At 47.5% G+C, this 22,154-nt stretch overlaps 1 protein-coding gene across 2 annotated transcripts; it reads right to left on the bottom strand.

Annotated features, from left to right (window-relative positions):
* Positions 1-552: 552 nt before the first annotated feature.
* Positions 553-21,581, bottom strand: LOC309522051 (cyclin-dependent kinase 4 inhibitor B-like). 2 transcript variants are annotated; one of them, XM_082205263.1, is made up of 2 exons: positions 21,190-21,581; positions 553-1,940 (listed from the first exon to the last, which is right to left on the bottom strand). In XM_082205263.1, exons 1-2 carry the CDS (start codon positions 21,487-21,489, stop codon positions 1,668-1,670), a joined length of 573 nt encoding a protein of 190 aa, XP_082061389.1. In that variant the 5' UTR covers positions 21,490-21,581; the 3' UTR covers positions 553-1,667. The 2 variants fall into 2 exon arrangements, with proteins under 2 accessions (XP_082061389.1, XP_082061390.1); XM_082205264.1 differs by lacking the exon at positions 21,190-21,581 and adding an exon at positions 7,173-7,371.
* Between the last annotated feature and the right edge of the window lie 573 nt (positions 21,582-22,154).

Genomic DNA, 22,154 nt, shown 5'->3' with positions numbered 1-22,154 from the left:
CGTAGTCTAGAGACTGACAGTGTGTGTTTACGTTAGCTGCTTAGCGTGAAATTATCATTCCTCCTTTCCTTGATCGTGTGAAGGGGCTCATCCAGCGACTGTCATCTGCTGCTGGTTCGCCTTACACGGCACTTCTCTAGAATTATAATAACGTGGGAATGCTCAATAGGAGGGAGGAGTGGGAGGCGGCGGGGTGGAGGGTTGTGTGACATTGTTGTTGTTAAGATAATACGTTATTATTATTATTATTATTATTATTATTATTATTATTATTATTATTTAAGATAACGCCGTATATCCCCAGAGCTCAGGGCGGTTCACAATATAAAAAATACATAATACAAAATAAAAACAAGAACAAGAACAACCCTCAATTTAAAAAGACAACGGATGTCAGCATACTTAGACAGTTCCCCTCCACTTATTCTGCGTTGCGCTCCTGAGACGCAGCAAAGAGGGTTTTTTTTAAGTAAATCAAGTGGAAATAGCATAGTACAGACATTTTTTAAAAAATTAAATAAAGAGGAAATAGCATGCACGCCACAGCCATAATTCAGAAATGCGCGTTGAAACCATTTATTTCAATAGAAATTTTAAGTGCGCATAGTTTTGTATGTGGCCTCTATTTTGACTACGGTTAGCACAGTTAGCAGCCTTCGGCCCATGCGAGTAGAGAGGGGAGAGCGACACGTGTTAAATATGTATCACTCTACTCGTGGTCAGCGGTGCCTCCTAAAGAAAGGCTTTCTGGGAGAAACTATACTGTATTCTAAATAAATCCTGTCTAATTTTATTTACGTCCTTAAGATGATTTCTAAACCGCTTGTGCAAAGAGCTCTCTAAGCCGTCCACAGATAAATTTGTAGAGGAAATCCACAAGGAGATGCTCCCACCAGGGAATTCGAGTCGAATTCCCCACCGCCTCGATTTCCTCTCCGTTTAATCATGATCTGGACCTTGGAAGGCCAGACAATGAGATCCTCATTAAGATGAGATCCTCATCCTACTAAGATGCTTATTCCCAGATAAGCGTGTTTTGCATTGCTGGATCCTATACATGTCTACTCACAAGTAAGGCCCTTCGCTTCGACTGCCAATAGGAGTTTGCTCGCCCCTGAATGCTTATGCGGTTGCAATTTTACAAACTCTACTTTCTGCAATTCAAATCCGCGTCAGGCTTGGTGTGGAGAACAAACGTCATATTCCAACTGAGTTATTTTAAGTATTATAAACTCCTCCGTTTTCCTGCCCCTTAACTGGAACTCATTTTTGTGTGTGTGCCTTATATCGCAACTGCAGGCACAAAGGAGAGCAAATGAACAGCGTGAGCCTGATATTTTCCCCGAAAATATATTTTGCAGCGTTTGGGGGGGGGGGGGGATCCTCTCTACATGTGTGTCTTGCTCTGAAACAAGCATTGGGAACAGTAGACCCTCCGGCTGTTGCTGAGGAAGGAAGGAAGGAAGGAAGGAAGGAAGGAAGGAAGGAAGGAAGGAAGGAAGGAAGGAAGGAAGGAAGGAAGGAAGGAAGGAAGGAAGGAAGGAAGAGGCAACTTACTGCAAAAAAGCTTTATTTTTTGACAAAGAAGACCCATGCAAAATAATGCAAGGGAGAAGTGCTACCATAAGCATAAGCAGCATTGACCATAGCGTTAGATCGTTGCTGGATTATCTCCAGGATTCCCCGATCGCCAGCCGGGCCAGATAACGCACGACGTGGCGGTGCCCATTCTCTTCAGCCACGTCGACCGGGAGGCGCCCTCTGCGGTCGGGCAGGTCGAGTCGCGCTCCGCCTGAGCGCAGCACGCGCAGCGTGTCCAGGAAGCCTTCCCGGGCCGCGTCGTGCGCGGGGCAGGAGCCGGTGGAGGGATCGGGCAGGTTGGGATCCGCTCCCCATCGAAGCAGCAGCTCGGCCACGCGCGGGTCCCCCATCCTCATGACCTGGAAGGCAAAGGAGAAAAGATGCGTCGTCAGTCAGGCGCCAGCGCCGCGCTCCGCCTAGGATTGCCACTAGCTGCGTGGTCCGATTCTACGTATTCCATTTTCGGTGTTCTGAATTAAAGCGGAGGTACCCACACGACCGGGAAGGGGAAGAAATGGAGGCAGTGAGAGTTTACTTTCTTGGGCTCCATGATCACTGCAGATGGTGACAGCAGCCATGAAATTAAAAGACGCCTACTTCTTGGGAGAAAAGCAATAACAAACCTAGACAGCATCTTAAAAAGCAGAGACATCACCTTGCCAACAAAGGTCCGTATAGTTAAAGCTATGGTTTTCCCAGTAGCGATGTATGGAAGTGAGAGCTGGACTATAAAGAAGGCTGATCCACGAAGAATTGATGCTTTTGAATTATGGTGCTGGAGGAGACTCTTGAGAGTCCCGTGGACTGCAAGAAGATCAAACCTATCCATTCTGAAGGAAATCAGCCCTGAGTGCTCACTGGAAGGACAGATCCTGAAGCTGAGGCTCCAGTACTTTGGCCCACCTCATGAGAAGAGAAGACTCCCTGGAAAAGACCCTGATGTTGGGAAAGATGGAGGGCACAAGGAGAAGGGGACGACAGAGGACGAGATGGTTGGACAGTGTTCTCGAAGCTACCAGCATGAGTTTGACCAAACTGCGGGAGGCAGTGGAAGACAGGAGTGCCTGGCATGCTCTGGTCCATGGGTTAAACGAAGAGTCGGACACGACTAAACGACTAAAAAAACAACAGCACCCCCACGACCGAGGGGCTGCTGTAAGCTACTCCGGGTTCATCTCCTTAAGGGATGGATCCAGACTTGGCATCAAAATAATAGCAGGAGATAATAATAATATAGGACTGAAGAGGTGGAAGGGAACTCACCCAGCGCCACAGAGAGAGTGAAATAATAATTCAGCCCTTGGGGTTGGATGCAGATTGACAGTGCAATGCTACAGTGCAAGAGAGGTAGTGTGGTGTAGTGGTTAGGGTGCTAGGCCAGGATCCGGGAAACGAGGCCTTAAATCCCCATTAAGGCAACCCCTACACCAAACAAAGCACACGGCAAACCAACCACGCGTGGGACCTCTTGTTTCCCCGCCGCCGCCCCAGCCAGCCATAAATAAAGTGAGCGTTTATGTGATGCTGACACAAAAGCTTTCCTGATATACTATGTACAGGAATGAAATTTTAATTCCTTCCCCTTTCCTCCCCTCTTCTCTTTTCCCTCAAGCCCATATTGCCTGTAACAGGAATGTCTCACTATGAATATGACTGATTTGTTTGAATCAGTCCCTGAAAACAAAGACTCTGTATGTTCTATTGTGGCCCAAGAAAACCATTTAATAAAAACGTATTATATATATATGTTTTTATATATGTATTTATGTATATGTATAAAATATAAATATATATTATATTTATTTATATATATATTTATATATGTACACACACACACATATATATATATATACACAGAGTGTGTGTGTGTGATTTTATTAAATGATTATCTTGGGTCACGATAGAACACATACACACACACACACACACACACACATATATATATATATATATATATATATATATATATATATGAAGGTCACTGGGGGACCTTTGGCCAGTCACTCCCTCTCAACCTAACTTACCTCACAGGGAGGAGATGTACTTCACCCTTGAGGTCCTTTGAGGAAAGTCGGGGTGTAAATGTAAATTGTGGGAGTGGGGATTGTCGGTTTTCTTCTGTTCTTATTTTTATTCTGTACTTTGTGGTTTTTAATATTGTAATTTTATGTTGTGAACTGCCCTGAGAGCTACGGATGAAGAGCGGAATAATAATAATAATAATAATAATAATAATAATAATAATAATAATAATAGAAAACCACTCTCCAAATAAGCCTCATTAAGCAGAAAGGTGTTTACTCCCAGGCAAGTGCATACTAGTTCAATGAGATTTACCGCAGAATCTTAACCAGCTCTACTCAGAATCCTATTAAATTCAGTGGGACTTCTTCCCAGGTCTGTAAGGGCAGGATTGCAACCTTAAATTTCACTAATCTTTTGGCGTAGAATTTATTTATTTATTTTTTAATTGTCCAGTAGCACCTTAAAGACCAACTAAGTTAGTTCTTGGTATGAGCTTTCGTGTGCATGCACACTTCTTCAGATACACTGAAACAGAAGTCACCAGACCTTAATATATATAGTGAGAGGGTGGGGAGGGGTATTACTCAGAAGGGTGGTGGGAATGGGTGATTGGCTGATAGGTGTGGTAGAACTGTTGACATTTTAGAATATTTAAAATATATATATTCTACTGCGTCAGACCAACACGGCTACCTACCTGAATCTTTTGGCATAGGTATTTCGGGGACGAGGGAATGGAGACCTAGCGAGTCTTACTTCTAAGTGGACAGGCTCAGGACATAGCTGTCAACTTTTCCCTTTTCTTGCGAGGAATCCTATTCGGAATAAGGGAATTTCCCTTTAAAAAGGGGGGAAGTTGACAGCTACGGCTCAGGATAACCTTAGCGCAACCTTAGAGGGATCCTGCCCTTGAGCACTGTCAAAAAGAACAATTGCCCAGTTCCATTTGATAATTCTGAAAGCACCGCGTGTCTCTTACGGTAGTGATTTTGGTATATCACTTGTACTAACTGGATAATCAAACTGAAATCAAGAAACAACATCCATCCACCGCTGTCTCTCCGTTGTGTCAATCGGGGAAACCTCAATGGGCGATTCGACTGCCGTCGGAGTCGAGGAGGCTTAAGATCGCTCAGCGGTAGAACAGCTCCTGCCGACCCTTTCCCCGTACCTCTAAATAAGTAACACATTTTTTAAAAAAAGTTATAATACGAAATAATTGACTTAGGAGTGGTTTCAGTTAGTGGGACTTTATTAACGCGAGAATCTCAACGTTAGATTGAGTAGATTTATTGAGTAGATTTATTGATGTCAAGCCTCCGTTTTACACCCTCCTCCGCAAAGGAATCGAACTGAAAACCACAATTGAATTCAGATGGATTGTGATGAGGAGCGGGGGAGCAGTTTGCCTTGCAAGGCTCGCTGTTTTGAGAAGGAAACGGAGGGGGCTGGTCTTACTCACTGCTGGGAACGCGCCTAAGCGCTGGTCCATCCTCCGTCAAACCTCTGGTCCATCTAGCAAACCCTTTCTTTACACTGACCTGGCATGATCGTGATCGACCGGTAGATCCTGGTAGATCTTTGGCCCCTCAGTGATCTCCCCCCCCCAATAAAAATAGGGGGGGAACTTGGGCTTCCTAACAAAAGCTCAACAACTTTGGTCCACTGTCAGGTTTTTTATACAGTGGTACCTCGGGTTAAGTACTTAATTCGTTCCGGAGGTCCGTACTTAACCTGAAACTGTTCTTAACCTGAAGCACCACTTTAGCTAATGGGGCCTCCCGCTGCCGCCGCGCGATTTCTGTTCTCATCCTGAAGCAAAGTTCTTAACCTGAAGCACTATTTCTGGGTTAGCGGAGTCTGTAACCTGAAGCGTATGTAACCCGAGGTACCAATGTACTGTGAGCAGATCGCAGTGTATTTGGAGTCCAGGGTTTGAGCCAGCGATTTCTCCAGGACAGTCAACCCCGCCACGCAAATATTGTGCAGTACCACCGAGGGACACTCTTTCTCCACACTGAGACACATGCTGATGGGACTATATGGTCGAACTTTTATCAGATTTGAAAGACGGAAACAGTTGTGGGATACATTCGGCAACGCCGGTAGCTATATAATTCCAAGAACGGTTAGGAGCAAAAATGAAAATAAAAATCGGAAAATAATTTATAGCCCTGCCCAAGCCTAGCCATATCTTCTCAGAAATACTTGAGTTCCATATAATTTGACCTGCACTGTCCTACTCACGAGTAAGTACCATTAAATTCAATAGGGCTGACTCCCAGCTACGGACTCGCGTTGTTAAAGGTGTCCTTTTAAAAAACAAAAACAAAAAAAAAAATCGAGAAAAAGATCATTCATAGCGCATGCCTATCCATGTCTACTCAGAAGCAAGTGCTACCGAATTTAGTAGGGTCCTACTTCCAGCTAAGTGCGCACAGGATTGCAGCCTAGGAATCAGATCTTCTGCGCAAAGCGTTGATCGAGAGCTAGACACCCCCTTCCCCTTTCTGGTTATAATGTTTTTTAGGAGCATTTCCGGTTTCTGATTATTATTATAAAGGAAATATAATATATACTTTCCTCCAGTGCTTAAACCTCGCGGGCAGTCTTGCGCCTCAGAGGCTCCCCACCCTTTAATTTTATTTTTGCAAAAGTTTTCTGTTCCTCCTCCAACAAATTAATACAGAAATCAGCTTTGCAAAAAGATAGGTTTCACACAAATTCCTGGGTGTTTCTAACAGTCGCCATCCACAGAGAAGCCAGCCATTTTGGGAGGTGGGCAAGAGCATTTTGCTGAGATGTAGAATAATGCAGATTAAAATGGAGGTCCGTCGGGACGGCTGCGAGGCAACCCGAATTGATCAAAGGCGCGATCGCCTCACGTTTGCGACCGGAGTTTGACGCTCCATTCACGCCAGCAGTTAAGAAATTCTATTTATTTCCTGGGTACGTGCCCTCCCCGGAAAGCCACGTGCTGAAGACCAATGTAAGTTAGAGAAAGCGCACGTCCTAAACGACTCCTTAAGAGAAGATGATAATTGCTATTTAATATGGGGATTCGTTGAGGAGGAGGGGATATCTCTCGTCAGAAACGAAAGCAGATATATAACTTTGAAAAGGGAGGAATCCCTTGAAGCGGAAATATATTTCAGAAGGTGCTTAGCAGAGCTAGGCTACTCAGAAACGTTATAGGAGTGTGCGGGCGGGCGCGTGTGCAAACCCTTTTGCAGACGGAGAAAAATGGTGCGAAAGAGAAGAGAAATCCTTTTATGGGCAATTTCCTAAATCTGTCCCCTTGACAACGACAAAGAAAGTTTATTTGTCCTGTTCTCCAAAATCTTTCTTGACAGCAGCAGAGGTAAGATCGCAGATTCTCTCTCTCTCTCTCTCCCCCCTTCTCTCGCTCTCCTATTACCGACCCATCCCCCGGGGTTCCATTGCAATGTTTCCAAGCGCGCTTTGCGCGCCAGATGCGTGCCCGCACTTAGGACGGAAAGCTGCGGTTTGAGCACTTTTTTCCCTTTCATTGTCAAACAGGCAGCCCGTTCCGCCCTGACCACTACCTGGATCGGACTCCTGCCGAAGCAGTTCAGGCCATTGGGGTCCGCTCCCGCGTCCAGCAGCCTGCGCGCTTGTGCCAAATTCCCTTCGGCGGCCGCGCGCGTGAGCGCGTTGGCTTGCTGCGTCCCCATTCCGAGTGCGCCACGCGTGTCCACGAGGCAGGCCGACGCGATGCGGTCCCACCTCGATCGCGCGCGGCTGCCGTGCGCGCACTGCTGATCCAATTGGGTGCAGGAACTTAATGCCAGCGCCCGCCCCGCCCCGCCCCGGACAGCAAATGACAGGCGCACTTTCAGCGAGAGGGGGGCGTGGCTCTTGGCCCTGCTTGGCCCGCACAAAGCCTGCAGAGCTCTGCTCGAGGGCGGAAGGGGGAGACCGGCGGCATTGCCAAGCTGTTTTTTTGTAGAGAGAGTTACTGGGTCGTCTCGCCTGAGCTTAAATGTTAACACACGTTACATGAGCGTTCGGACGGTTAGATTTACTATAGTGGCAAGCTGTAGTGGCAAGCCTTTGTAAAAGTCTCCTTGCATTGCCGCGCCTAGATTGCTGTCTCTAGATGCCTAGATGCATTGGGGCGAGGGGGAAATGCTTTGTGGATATGGGTTGACTTAGATGAGATCAGCTCGAAAAGCGCACGTGGCCTTTCCGGTGGGTAAAAGAGAAGTCTCGATTCATTCTCTGCCCAGAGCCCTTTCACTTGCAAATACCTAATTCTCCCTGAACAGGGCATCTCACTCCTTCTGCAACCCTTCCAGACCGTAAAGAAACTGCAGAATGGCTGCATGGATGGACTCGCGAGTAGGATTTGAACTATGAGCAGCAGAAGGAATTAGAGATTAAAGTATTGCTGTCATGCTATAAAAGATAGAAAAGAAACACCACGGGAAACGGGGTGGGTAGTCCACGAAAGAGAAAGAAAAATTATTATGTATTGGAGTGTATATCATAGAATCATAGATTTGTGGAGCAGGAAGGGACCCTGAGGATCATCTAGTCCAACCCTCTGAAAGGGTGGAATATGCAGCTGTCCCATACGGGGATGGAACCTGCAAACTTGACGTCATCAGCACCGCGCTTTAACCAACTGAGCTAACAAGAGGATCATATGTTAAACTTTTGAAAATGTAATAAAATATAATTTTAAAAAAGATTTGCACAATGTAGGTAGATTATAGATGATAGATAGATAGATAGATAGATAGATAGATAGATAGATGATAGATAGATAGATATGAAAGGGGTGGGGATCAAGTTATGAATGGAAGTCAGATTCTCCCCTACTCCCTTCCTCTTCCTCCCCCCAGAAGTGTTGAGCCTGCTTCTAGCCGCTCATTGGTAAAGCAAAGCCATTTTAGACACAAGACACCTTATAGTCTCATGCACTTGGACCCAAGTCTTAGAACTGGGAGTCCTTGCCCCGGAGAGCTCCCTCAATATGAAGCAGCGGTCTAAATCTTCATGCTTGCTTGCTTGCGCAGAAGCAAGTTCAATGAGGCTTACTCTCAGATCATGTACAGGTTATGCAGCTGATATAAAGAGCCATATTCTTTTGCCGTCAGTTTTTCTCCCGCCCCCCTTATAAGGATTTTATGTTAAAATGATTTCTTCTGTTCTAAAGGATTGTGGTTTACCACCCTGGGGGAGTTCTGGGTGAAGGGCTGGACTATAAATCTAAATAATAATAGCACCATGCATAGAACTGAGAACCTCAGAAAAAGACAGATCAATGTCCAGAACATCCTATATGCATGGCTATAGTTCTATGCGCGATGATGTCGGAGGAAATCTCACGGAAGCAGGCAGCGAGATTCGCTTTCCAATCAACCAGACGCAAGGCAACAGCCTAAGAGCCATAGGAAGGCGCCTGAACTGAACTCGGCGATATTTACTCCGAAGTAAACTTGCTTAGCAGGCCGAGGATGGGCAGCCTTTGACCCTGAAGGTGTACCGCCCCCCTCTCCAGTCCCTTGGTCATGCTGGATGAGTCCAGACAAATCTGGAAGGGCGCCGTCCCTCATCCTGGAGACTTCAGCCTGCAACAGTGTCCCAGGACCCAAGCCCTGATGCGCACAGGTGGCGGCCGCTCAGGTTTCCATGGAGCTCAACGGGACTGTTTTTTCTCTCTCTCCACGAGCGTGCCTATCCCCTCTCTCTAAATCTCCCACTACTCTTTCCACACTGCGCCCCCATTTGCTTTCCTCCCTCCTTTCCTTGACGGCTGGGGGCGTGGAGAGCTTCTAGGTTGAGGAAAAGAAGCCACTCCACGAAACCACGTTGAATCCCAGCTTCGGAGAACGGCAGGATATAATGACTACTGCTACTAATGTGTACAGTATTTGTGTGTACCACTTGACCGCTGCTTTTCACCCTAGCCTACCCCGCAGGGGGTTTTTTGCGGATAAAATGGGGCAAAGACCAAGGACGACTGCTAGAGAGCTCCATTATTAGGGTCCACAAAATGAATCAGAAGTCCCCAAGTTCTCAGCGGCTTTCCCTAGTTTTCTCTCTTAATTTTAATGTCTCTCCAAGGCTTCCTTGTGGTAAATGCATCTCCAGGCTTCTCCACACACTGAGTGATTTCAAAGCAACTTCCTTAGGCTGAATGCTGTACGCACTTACCTGGGAGTAAGTCCCATTGAACACAGTGGAGCTTAGTTCTGAGTAGAGGTGTATAAAATCGCGCTGTGACTTCACTGAGCAGGGTGGACTCGCTGGAGCTCCTTTCTTGAAGAGCAGAGGGAAAGCCGAGGCATTTGCTGGCGAACGGGGACAGACCAAGGCAGCACAGGCTTTGCTTCAGGAGCCCAAGAGATGAGACAAGATTTCGTCGCCCAACATGTGGTCCCGTGTGCGAGAGACCGATTAGGGTGAAATGTACCTCAATAGCCTTTTGCATTTTTGCTAAAATAAATCTGATTGCCTGACTTTTTCGTTCTTTAGCTTTAGGCTGGAGGGGGGATTCCAAAGTTTTGTTTGTGTTTACTTATTTAATCCCAAATTTTGGATTGCTTTCCATAACACACCTCGAAGCGTTTTGAGGGGTGATATGATAACCATCTCCAAATACCTGAAGGGCTGACAGATCGTGGATGATGGAGAAAGTTTGTTTTCGGATGCTCAGGTGGGTAGCAATGGATTCAAATTACAAGAAAGGTAATTCTACCTAATTTTAATTTGGTGTCAGCAGTCACGAAATTAAAAAGACGCCTGCTTCTTGGGAGAAAAGCAATGACAAACCTAGCCAGCATCTTAAAAAGCAGAGACATCACCTTGCCAACAAAGGTCCGTATAGTTAAAGCTATGGTTTTCCCAGTAGTGATGTATGGAAGTGAGAGCTGGACCATAAAAAAGGCTGATCCACGAAGAATTGATGCTTTTGAATTATGGTGCTGGAGGAGACTCTTGAGAGTCCCCTGGACTGCAGGAAGATCAAACCTATCCATTCTGAAGGAAATCAGCCCTGAGTGCTCACTGGAAGGACAGATCCTGAAGCTGAGGCTCCAAGATTTTGGCCACCTCGTGAGAAGAGAAGACTCCCTGGAAAAGACCCTAATGTTGGGAAAGATTGAGGGCACAAGGAGAAGGGGAGGACAGAGGACGAGAGGGTTGGACAGTGTTCTTGAAGCTACCAGCATGAGTTTGACTAAACTGCTGGAGGCAGTGGAAGACAGGAGTGCCTGGTATGCTCTGGTCCATGGGGTCACGAAGAGTCGGACACGACTAAACGACTAAACAACAACAACAATTCTACCTAAACATCTGGAAGAACCTTTCGACAGTAAGAGCTGTTGGCCAGCGGAACGGACTTCCTCCGAAGGTGGCGGACTCTCCTTCATCGGATTGTTTTTAAACAGAGGTTGGACGGCCGTCTGCATTTCAGATAGTTGGGTTATATGACCCTCAGAGTCCTTTCCAACCTTACAATTCTCTGGTTCTGTGAATTCACACGCAAATTTCAAGCGTGATAGAAGAAATCACACTTTTTAACCTCTGAGAAGCTCCTACGTATTAATATTTTTCCTTTGCGAACATTTCTGGGAATTGGGCGAGGGTGAAAGAGCAGGGAGGTGATGAATTATAAACCATGCAGTTTCTCAAAACTGTCCCGAAGTAAAATGAATTGTCTACTCTGCCACACATATTTGGTGCGGGTTCTGAATGCACACCCAAAGTAAACTTGCAAAGTCCTTAGCCAACAGCAAAAAAAATATGATTTGTCCTCGTTAATTTAGCATTCTTTACTCAAAAGGTTGCATTAGAAATACGTTGCCACCAGCAGCAAAGATCTTCTGGAAAAGAATCTAGAGTTCGCTTTCGGGCTAATATGGCGTTCATGCGTTTTGTTAATACTCTTAAATCAGTAATTCCCAAACTTGGTTTGTCCCACAATGGTGTGTCTGCAAGAGAACTGTGTTGTTGTGACAGAAGGATCCTGCAGCTTTTTTCCAAGTAGGCCTATATTAAGAGTAGAAAATACCTTTCGAAATCGTGCTCGCCTTCGGCGTCCGGACAGCTCCCACCCTCCTGCTGCAGTCTCGAAGGCGGAATCTTTCAGGACTTTGCAGGGGCTCCACGTGGAGAGTAGGATGAGGGGAGACGAGGACGAGGAGGGTCACATCCATTGGCAGGCGGATCACAGGTCTTGGGCATAACCAGGGGTGCAGGGGGAAGCTGCCCGCCTCCCCCAAATCAAGTAAGTAAATAAAAATACTTAACTCGTTGACCGATTGCATCGCAGATAACTCGGTTCTGCCCCCCCTCCCAACATAAAGCCTGCCCCCTTAAAATAAATCCTGGCTACGCCCATGCCATTGGACCTGTGGCTTGGGTTATCCAAGGGATACAGTGGTAGCTTGGGTTACAGACGCTTCAGGTTACAGACGCTTTAAGTTACAGACTCCGCTAACCTAGAAAATAGTACCCAGGGTTAAGAACTTTGCTTCAGGATGAGAACAGAAATCGCGCGGCGGCAGCGGGAGGCCCCATTAGCTAAAGTGGTATCTCAGGTTAAGAATGGACCTCCAGAACGAATTAAGTTCTTAACCTGAGGTACCACAGTACTTGTAGCTTACAAACACACACACACACACACACGCCATAAGAGCCGGCTAGATCAGACCAATGTCCCACCCCGGCCATTGACCAGCCAATGAGACACCCTCAAGCAGGTTTTGAGCACCAGAGCTCTCTCCCCTCCTGTGTTTTCCGACAACTGGTCTTCTGAAGCTTTGCTGCCTCTGACGAGGGAGGCAGAGCCGAGCCATCGTGGCAGCTAGCCACCCATCGCTCTCTCCTACCTAGGCTTGCCCAATCGTCTTTGAAAGCCATTCAAGTTGGTGGCGATCTCACGCCCTCCTGCGGGAGCCAGTTCCCTAGTCGGACCGCGCGCTGTATGCACCCCGAAACGCCCAAAATTCAGCTTCATTGCATGTCCACGAGCTCTGGTGTCAAGAAGAGAGGGAGGGGGAAAAAACCTTCCCCTTTTCCCTTTTTCCATGCCACGTTGAACTCCATAAAACTTCTCCCATGACACCTCTCAATTGCCTTTTCTGAAACCGCTTCACCTTGGTTCTTAAGACGGGCGCTTCAACAGTAAGAAAAAAGAAAAAAGTACCCCCCTCGCTCGCAACCCCCCAGCCACACCCCCACACCCCACACTAATGCAGAGTTATAGCCAGGGGTGCCAACTTCAATAAAATATTGGGGGGCGGGTAAACAGCGCCCCACATAATCAATCACATGGCACAAGGAAACTATTTGAATGGGAATGCCCATTAACAAGAGGGGTGGGCCGGCCCCCTCAAATATTTTATTGGTTTCTATGGTTAAAGCTGAGACGGGACCCTCAAGCAGCGGCAGTTACTGGGGAATTTCCTAAGGCATCTGAAACGCTCATCTGCCAATGAGAGAGGCCTGAAAGGTCTCTTCAGCTCGCCAGAGGAAGTGGGCAGAATATGATGATCTTTATCACCCAACATACTTGGCGTAGCCGAGGGGTGCAAGTAAATCAAGCAAATCAATAAAAATACTTAACTGAGGTTCTGCTCCACCTGTTGTTGTTGTTGTTTAGTCGTCTTAGTCGTGTTCGACTCCCCGTGACCCCATGAACCAGAGCATGCCTTGGAAACTCTCACTTTTTTCTCAAAGCTTCTCCTTTTTTATGCCCATGGAGTTTTCTTGGCAAAATACTGGAGTGGTTTGTCAGTTCCTTCTCCAGGTGGATCACATTTAGTCTAAACTTTCGGCTTTGACCTGTCCGTCTTGGGTGTCCCTGCACAGCAGAGCTCATAGCTTCTCTAAGTTATTCAAGCCCCTTCGCCACGACAAGGCATTGATCCATGAAGGGGTCTGCTCCACCTACCCCAACATAAAGCCAGGCTACGCCCATACCTGCATACGAAGAACAGGCAAGTTCTCCCAGCGCTAGCCAAAAGGGCACCATCCAAACACACGACAGAGGAAGCAACAAGCTTGGGGGGACCCAAAAGTTTGTACAGCTACAAACAATCAAATAATATTTTGACTGTAGGGGGACCCTCAAGCAGAATCTACACCGAGGAAGAAAGCGCACACTCATTGGCCACGGAATGCCTTCCGCTTCTTTAAGGGCGGGCGAGGGAAGGCAAAAAGGATTGCTGGATCAGGGGGCGGAATGGCGTGCCTTAGAAAAGGGCAGGGCTGGCTGGCTGGCTAGCTGGCACACTGAACACGAGGTGCATTTCATATTTCAACATTTCGAGGTGACTCCCACTTTCGTCAGCAGTTGTAGTAAACAAAAACCAATCAACAAATGAAAGAAGAATTATATATGAAGAGCTGTTTAGCGTCTCTAAAGTAAGAGGCATCCGCTTCCAACAGCGAATAACCCACAAATAAGTCAGGGAGGCTCACTGGAAGGATAGACCCCGAAGCTGAGACTCCAAGACTTGGGCCACCTCATGAGAAGACTCCCTGGAAAAGACCCCAATGTTGGGAAAGATTGAGGGCACAAGGAGAAGGGGACGACAGAGGACGGGATGGTTGGACAGTGTTCTGGAAGAGACCAACATGAGTTTGACCATGCTGCGGGAGGCAGTGGACGATAGGAGTGCCTGGCGTGGTCCATGGGGTCACAAAGAGTCGGATACGACTAAACAACAACAGGTCAGGGAAGCGATAGTCACCCTTTAGAACTAATGTCAGTGTACTGGAAGAAGCAAAGATCACCAGTGTCGAAGCGATGATTCTTCAACCTCAACTTCGTTGGACTGGTCATGTTGTTCGGATGCCTGATTATCATCTTCCAAAGCAACTACTCTATTCCAAACTTAAAAATGGAAAGCGTAATGCTGGTGGTCAACAAAAGACATTTAAAGACTGTCCCAAGGCAATTTTTTAAAAAAAGTAGTATAAACACCAACAATTGGGAAACACTGGCCTGCCAAGGCTCCAACTGGAGAACAGCCTTTACCAAAGGTGTCATGGACTTTGAAGACACTCGAATTCAGGACAGAAGGGGAAAATGTGCTAAGAGGAAGGCATGCTTGGCAAATCCACACCGTGATCAACTCCCGCGCGGAAACTAATATGTCCCCACTGTGGAAGGACGTGTGGATCCAGAACTGGCCTCCACAGTCACCTACGGACACTGTTAAAACCGTTACAGATAGGTAGCCATGTTGGTCTGCCATAGTCAAAATAAAAAAATTCCTTCCAGTAGCACCTTAAAGACCAACTAAGTTAGTTCTTGGTATGAGCTTTCGTGTGCATGCACACTTCTTCAGATACACTGAAACAGAAGTTGCCAGATCCTTCTATATAGTGAGAAGGTGGGGAGGGGTATTACTCAGAAGGGTGGTGGGAATGGGAGATTGGCAGATAGCTGAGATGACCTATTGCAGTCGTTAAGAGTCGTCAGCAGGCTCATCTCAGCTATCTGCCAATCTCCCATTCCCACCACCCTTCTGAGTAATACCCCTCCCCACCTTCTCACTATATAGAAGGATCTGGCAACTTCTGTTTCAGTGTATCTGAAGAAGTGTGCATGCACACGAAAGCTCATACCAAGAACTAACTTAGTTGGTCTTTAAGGTGCTACTGGAAGGAATTTTTTTATGTTAAAACCGTGTTCATGGAAGACAATCTTACTCGTCTACGAGGGATTGCCAAAGAAGAAGAAGATCCACCCTTTGCCATTTGCGTGTCCCAACCCCTGGCAGCCCGGCAGCCTTTGAACTCTCTAAAAGGAGCCATTGAGATAAACATGGCTAAGAGGCCCGTCTCCTACGAATTCGCGCCTTTCCAGTCTCAGTCCGTTTCCTCTAACCCAACCGCCATCCCAACCGCCTGGCAGCGAATTCCAAAAAGGGGTTGTGGGAACGAGCGCGGCGCTGCACTCCCGGGATGCGGTGCGATATGTAGTTTAGCTCCTAGGCCTCCCTGGAGAGAAAGGTTTGAGTTGAAGCAGTAGGCCTCTCTCAAGCCGAATGAGTTTGAGAGCTTAAAATTAAAATGGCAAAAAGAAAACGAAAGCAAAAACAAGCGCTTCCCTACACAGCCTTGGTTTTGGAGAGAGGAAAGGAAAAGTCTTCTGGCATCCCATGTGAGACAACCGAAGTGCCTTCATTCAGAATGGTCCGCCTTGTCAATTGCCAGGGGAATAGGAGCCCCAGACGCGTTAAGCCTGGTCAAGTTCAACAGGAGCGCTAAAGACGGTGGAGGCTCTGTTGAAATGTTTTAAAACAAACTGTTCTTTATTTACTGCCTGGTTTCTAAATGCTGTTTGATTATTTGATGTTTTATATTTTTATTTCATTAAGTCTTTTTAATTGTGGAATATTCTGAGAGCTTTTTATTATAAAACAGTATATAAATTTAAGGAAGAGCATGCAATTTGTAATAGAGAGAGAAATATTATCTTCAGGGGAGGGGAGTGAAAGACGGTGACTTTGAGTCCCCCCACCCACCTTGCTATCAATTTATTATCATTATCATTAAATGGGATGAACACCCAAAGAACACTCGTGCCAAGTGTTTAGGCTTTCCGGGCCTACAAAAATGGTGTTTAAAGCGACTGTAGAGATAGAGAGATCCTGGCGAGTCAAGCTACTCCGATGGCAGAGTTTATCTGCCGTCTGCGCGCCGGTCAAAGGAAGGAGCCCTATTGAAATCAGTGGGGCTGCTGAGACCAGAGCGAACGCAAAGACTCTGAGAGCCGGATCCAGGCCACGTTCGCTCCGCAGTGAACGGCACTGGTTTAAAATGCCCTTCATTCGCAGCCAAGTCGCCCAGCGCCCTGCTGGTGTCGGTTTGAATAAGGGTGTAAAGAGTCAGGGCACAGGGTACAGTGATCACTGACCTACCCATCCGTGCTGGATTGCGCTTTAAATTAAAGAGGACAGACACCTGGGAACGCAGAAACTGCCTCATACAGAGTCAGGCCACTAGTCAACATATAGGTCAGTATTGCCCAACACTGACTGGCAGCAGATCTCCGGCGTTTCAGAGGGTGTCTCTCCCAGCCACACCTTTTGAGGGGCTAGGGCCGCCCCTCTTCTTTGCTATTCATTGGGTGGCAAGGCGGGGGCTCATTTGATTTCACCTGATCTTCCTTCTCTGAATCCCACAGCTAACGCGATTCACCTTATCGAGACTACTCTGGAGAAAGGGAGCCAGAGAGGGAAGAATTTCACAAGAACAGAGTTCTCTGCCACCTTCGCTTGAGAGTAAAATCAGCAGCCTTTGCTTTTCAGTGTGTGAGGAGATTGCAGGATCCGAGACAAAGGCGGCTTCGCTGACCATCTCCTTAAGCTCACGCAGGCGCCGTTGAAATACGGCCTCTTCCTCTCTCGCCATTGACAGACGGGGAAACTGAGGCACACCGCTACAAACAGCTTAATGCATTCTAGGAGTAAATAAGTAAATTAATTAATTATAATCCACTCCCTGTACGTTCAAGAAGGGACCCTTTCCTACCTTTTCATAGTTTATTGTCCCAAGATTTGTTCCAGGCCCACTCTGGAAAACCTTGCTTTTATTTTTCATATTAAAACAATTCTAATAAAATAAGAGCTGTGCTCCATTTTGATCCTCCTGAAGGCAAGGAGGGAGGGCATCTTGCTTTCAAGAGAGGATTGCGCAACTTCCTTTTTTTGGGGAAAAATATATATACATACAGTATGTGATAGTGGTGTTTGTTCTATCAGGAGCTCACTCGCCTACCTCGTTCAGCAACGACTTCATTTCTGAAATCTCCAAGTTCCTGTTTTCAATTCCTCTGCTAACAGGAGCAACCCTCTTAAAAATCAGGGTCAGGGCCGGTTGCCTGCGTGCCCAAACAACCCCGCATCTCCCCATACAGGTGTCACAGAATGATTGGTTTGGGATAGGCGGGGACTGCTAAGTCCCCTGGGTGCGCGCGATCCTGCAGAATATCTCCTGCAAGGCCACGCGCCAGTGGCGTAGCGTGGGGGGTGCAGGGGGGCCGGCCGCACCGGGCGCAACATATGGGGGTTAGGGTTAGGGGGCGCAAATCCACGGGTTAGGGGGCGCAAATTACTTGCCTTGCCCCGGGTGCGGACAACCCACGCTACGCCACTGCCACGCGCCGCCCCTCGCCTCTCACAGGCCTTAGAGAGGAATGACCAGAAGGATGCGCGCAGGCGGGCTGCTTTTACCTGTGGCTCCTTCTGCGCGCAGACCCGCCGGCGTCCTTGCTCCTCGCCTCCCTACACCCCAAATGCTGGGCCCCGCTCCCCGAAATTCCGACAGATTCCCGAGGCTGGCAAAAGGAGCCGCGCAGCCCTCTCTCCCACCTGCAACGAGACCCCCTCGAGATCCCTCCCCACCAGAGAGCACTCTACAGAAGTGAATGGGGTGACACTGCGTTTGCTCCAAACGCGCCGCTTGCGCTCCGTGCCGGGATGCTCTGGGCGCGCACTTTGGATCGGAACCCTTAGGAGGGCTCGTCGGGCCAGCCGCTCCAGCTCATCAACAGCAGCTATACTGTTGGTTCAATGGTTGCGGGACGCAGGCGTGTGGAGCCCGGTCCTGCGCTCAGAAGTATGTTTACTCAGAAGTAAGTCCTACTGAAGTCAAAGCGGGTTTACTCCTGGGTGAGCAGCGCTAAGGCTGCAGTTTTAACTCTATTTACGTGGGAGTAAGATTGCAGCCTTACTTCTCAGGACTGCAAAGGCCCAACCCAGGCTTACGAGGGAGTAATTCTCACTGAACACTCTGGGATCGTCGCTCAGGATTGCGTTGTAAGGCGGGCAAACTAGGCGGGATCCGAAGATCCTAGTTGGGGGTGCGGCGTTAAGGATGGCTTAAATCTGTAGAGATCTGGTCTGACCAGAGCGCACCGAGCTACAGCGAATGCAAACGCATCTGGTTTGCATTCCAGCTTTTTTCTGAGGAGGTTACCATCGTCGGAATTCTGAGAAGAGACATAACTGTAACAGGAATCCAGTAGATTCCAACGGGGAAACCCAATTCCTTTACTGCAGCGAAGAATCTCGCAGCACTCTAAAATGCTTACTGCGCTCCTATGTGCTTAATCGGAAGGAAGGCCTATGGCATTCAGCAGCGCTTACTCCCGCACATAGGATTGCATGCATAGGGTACAGCATAAGCGTGCACGGGGGGAGGGGAGGGTGCAATAAACGCCTGGTAGCATGATCCGCGCAGGAAAACCGGAATGAATTCAGTACCACTTACTTCTGAGTAGATGCGTGTAGGATTGTGCCGCAAACTTGCTGCTTTGGTGACCACTAATTCTAGTCAGAGTTGAGAAAATAACGGTTCTCCATTAGAATAAAATATTTTGCAGAGGGGTGTGGGTTGAAGACAGACCATCCGCATTGCTGTTCTAAAGCGGCAATTGCCAGAAGGCGAACCAGGCAACCACGAACCAATGCAGCTATTCCAAGTTATTAGCTCAACCATTTCCCTCTTCGCTTTGCTCCTTAGCTTGCAATTTTAGCACAGTGAAGTCCGTGGGAGGTGCCTGTTGATTTTTACTTTTATTTTTTAATATTCAAACTGGGCCAAAGTGCTTAATTTTGCCTTGTCCTCGCCCCAACGGTGTTGCTCGACATGATATACTTTTGGCAGGCTCGGGCCCATAAAAACTGCCCAGAGATTCTCTGCAAATGATCGTAACGATTACAACTATTTTTTTTTAATGTGAAAGCACGAGAGAGAGAGTTTATTTAAAGTGGAATAGAGAATTCATTACTTTACGAAATTCAAAAAAGTTCTTGAAAAACTACCCAAAAGGAGTGTAGCTTCAAAAACGAGGGTCGAGACTGTAAAATGCATCTGCCTTATCTATAAATCTTCCTATTGCGCAAGGAATATTTATGGTGCATATTTGAACTTAGAAATAGTTGTACAATAGTAATATTAAAAAAAATCAGTGTAAAATAACTGTGACAGTTTCCTTTCAAAATATCCTGTGTTAGTGCTAAACTCTTGTCAATTAGACTCCAAGGCGTCTGTTCATCCGCTGCATTTCCCAATTTGCCTTTCTGTTTTGATCCCAGAATTTCATGCTTTCGGCAATTAATGTCGGAGATCGGCTTTCCAGCGAAATAAACCTCAAAATATTGCACGTTTCTTTGTTTCGCAGAAGGAAGCCACGCTCCGTAGGAGCCCACACACACCAGGCGAGGATAACGTTTTGCTCTCTTCTAGGAAATTAATTCGCGCAGCTAATGCCCAGATATCATTGGGAATAAATATTGCCCCATTAAAAAAAATCATTTCTAATATTATATAGTGTCCCCCACATTGGACAGTATTGAGTTTTTATTTTTCGTACAATAAGGAGTTTTGTAAAGTGAAAGTCAACATGCAATATAATGAGCTCTTTGGAAAACAAACATGCAATTGTACGTAATAGCAACAAATTTGAACAGAGGGGGTGACAGGAGTTGACATTTTCAGATCTATTCCTAGCTGAGCACCTATAAAATGTAATTAAGATAGATACTGGATTTTGGAAAAGATTTCTCCACACACACCAGTTGCAACATACACACTTTCAGCTTTGCACAGTTCAGTAACTCCGTTTTGTGCCCTCACAGCCAAATAATAAGTACTAAATTTACAAAGAGCCCCCTAGAATATAAACGATTGTGGTTATTTCAAGAGACTAAATGTCGTGGTCCACAACCACCGAGAATTTCAGAACGTGCAGTGCTGCTTTAATGTGCATAGGCCTACCTAATCTAGGAAGAGAAAACAAAGAAGCAGGCCGGATCTTCGAGGCCTATTTTTTATTTTTTTTATTAATGTAATCTATTTATTTTGCATTGAAATATTATGCAAATTATCTGTAATCTCATTTCACTCCTTAGTCAACCCTAGGGAGATTTCTCGATATGAATGTTTGGTGGTGTTTTTGTGAGATTCTTCTCTCAAAATGATTTGTCCCCATTTAAGCAGCCTTCTATGCAGTTGAATGCGCCGACTAATTATTTGTTCTGCTTCTAATGTACAAAGATATATGCCATTCATCTACCTTTCTGCCGTTTGTTTTACCTGCGAGTCTCATCTTTCACCGAAATGAGCCCCCCCCATACATAAAACACATGGAATCTCTCATTTATAAAGCACACAAATAAATATACTCCAGATCTCTTTCTGCACATGCATACATACTCTGGGGCATTTCAAGGTAAAATTAGCCTCCAACAAAAGACAGAACGATTACGGATGAGCTGTCTGCTCCTTTCAGGACTCCAGACCAGGGACATGATGAAGTTACTTTCGAATTAAAGATGTCCGCAGTTCTAAAGCTAACCAGGGTAAACAGATTCCAGGAGTTCTAACAGTGCGCTCCCCACTTGGGGGAAGAAGGGGAGACTTGGCCGATGGAACTTTCCTGGCTTTTGTTCACTAGGAAAATGAGTTCTATAGAATAGATAGAACACACACACACACACACAGAGAGAGAGAGAGAGGGAGGGAGGGAGGGAGAGAGAGGGAGGGAGAGAGGCAGGCGGGCGGGCGTCTAAAAGGGCTTCGCCATTCCCTTACCTGTTCCGGGCCGAGGTTCCAGGCTCGGCGGGCTGGCATGGCTTCTTCCGCACGATCAGCACCAAGGAATGGTGGAGCGGCCTTCTCCTGCCCGGGCTCCTCAGGAGATCTCGGATGAGCTTCACCAGAAGGGGCTTGAGGAGACGCGGCAGCTTCTTGGGCCTGGCGCAGCGGATGGTGCATTTGACGCGGGTGCCCATCGGGCCCGTCGCTCCGGGGGCGAAGCTGCGAGGGGTCCGTTGGAAGGGAGAGCGCACGCGGATTCTCCTTGGCGCCCGGGGGTTGGGCTGGCTCTGGCATCCGGGGGAGAAGAGCAGCGTGTGGCGAGGGGGGGGGGCGGGGAGCGGAGAGAGAGGGTGGCTGGAGGAGGGGAGCTCCTCTCTCCAGAGCCTAATGTAAGCAGGTTCAGCTCCCTGGCACTCTGCCAAGGAGGTTTCACGTTGCCCGCGTCCCCACAGGCGCAAAAAGTTACTCCCCTTCCGTTCCTCCCCTCCCGTCCCCTGTAGATGTCCTCCTCCAGTTCGTTTGGACCACACCATGTTTCAGTGAAGGGGAGGAGGAAGAGGAAAAAAAGAGCTTTAGAAGGAGATCGCTCTGCACTCTCCCCCCCCCCCCATCATCATCATCATCACACCCCACGGCCATCCCCTTTTCTCCTCCTCCAGCCACTGTCTCTCCTCCCCTTCTGTTTCCATTCGAAACGTCAAAGAAGAAATTGCTAGGTGGAAAACACGCACCACCATCTGACCCGACCGTGCAGCCAATCAGGAAGCCGCTCGGCGTTTTTGTTTGTTTTAAACGGGGCTGCAGCTGAAGCCACTTCGCTTTCGGCCCGCTGCGCTGCCGGGGAACAGGCGCGCGTGGCGCAGAGGGAGCGGGCGGCTTCTTTTCGGCCCAAACCGGTCTCCGCCGGTGAAGGGGAGGGAAGGGAGGCGGGCCGAGAGCGGCCCTATCGGGGCAAGGCT

The sequence above is a fragment of the Podarcis vaucheri genome, assembly GCF_965113315.1.
Source record: "Podarcis vaucheri genome assembly, chromosome: 17".
NCBI lineage: Eukaryota > Metazoa > Chordata > Lepidosauria > Squamata > Lacertidae > Podarcis > Podarcis vaucheri.
This window is presented reverse-complemented; position numbering and strand designations above follow the sequence as displayed.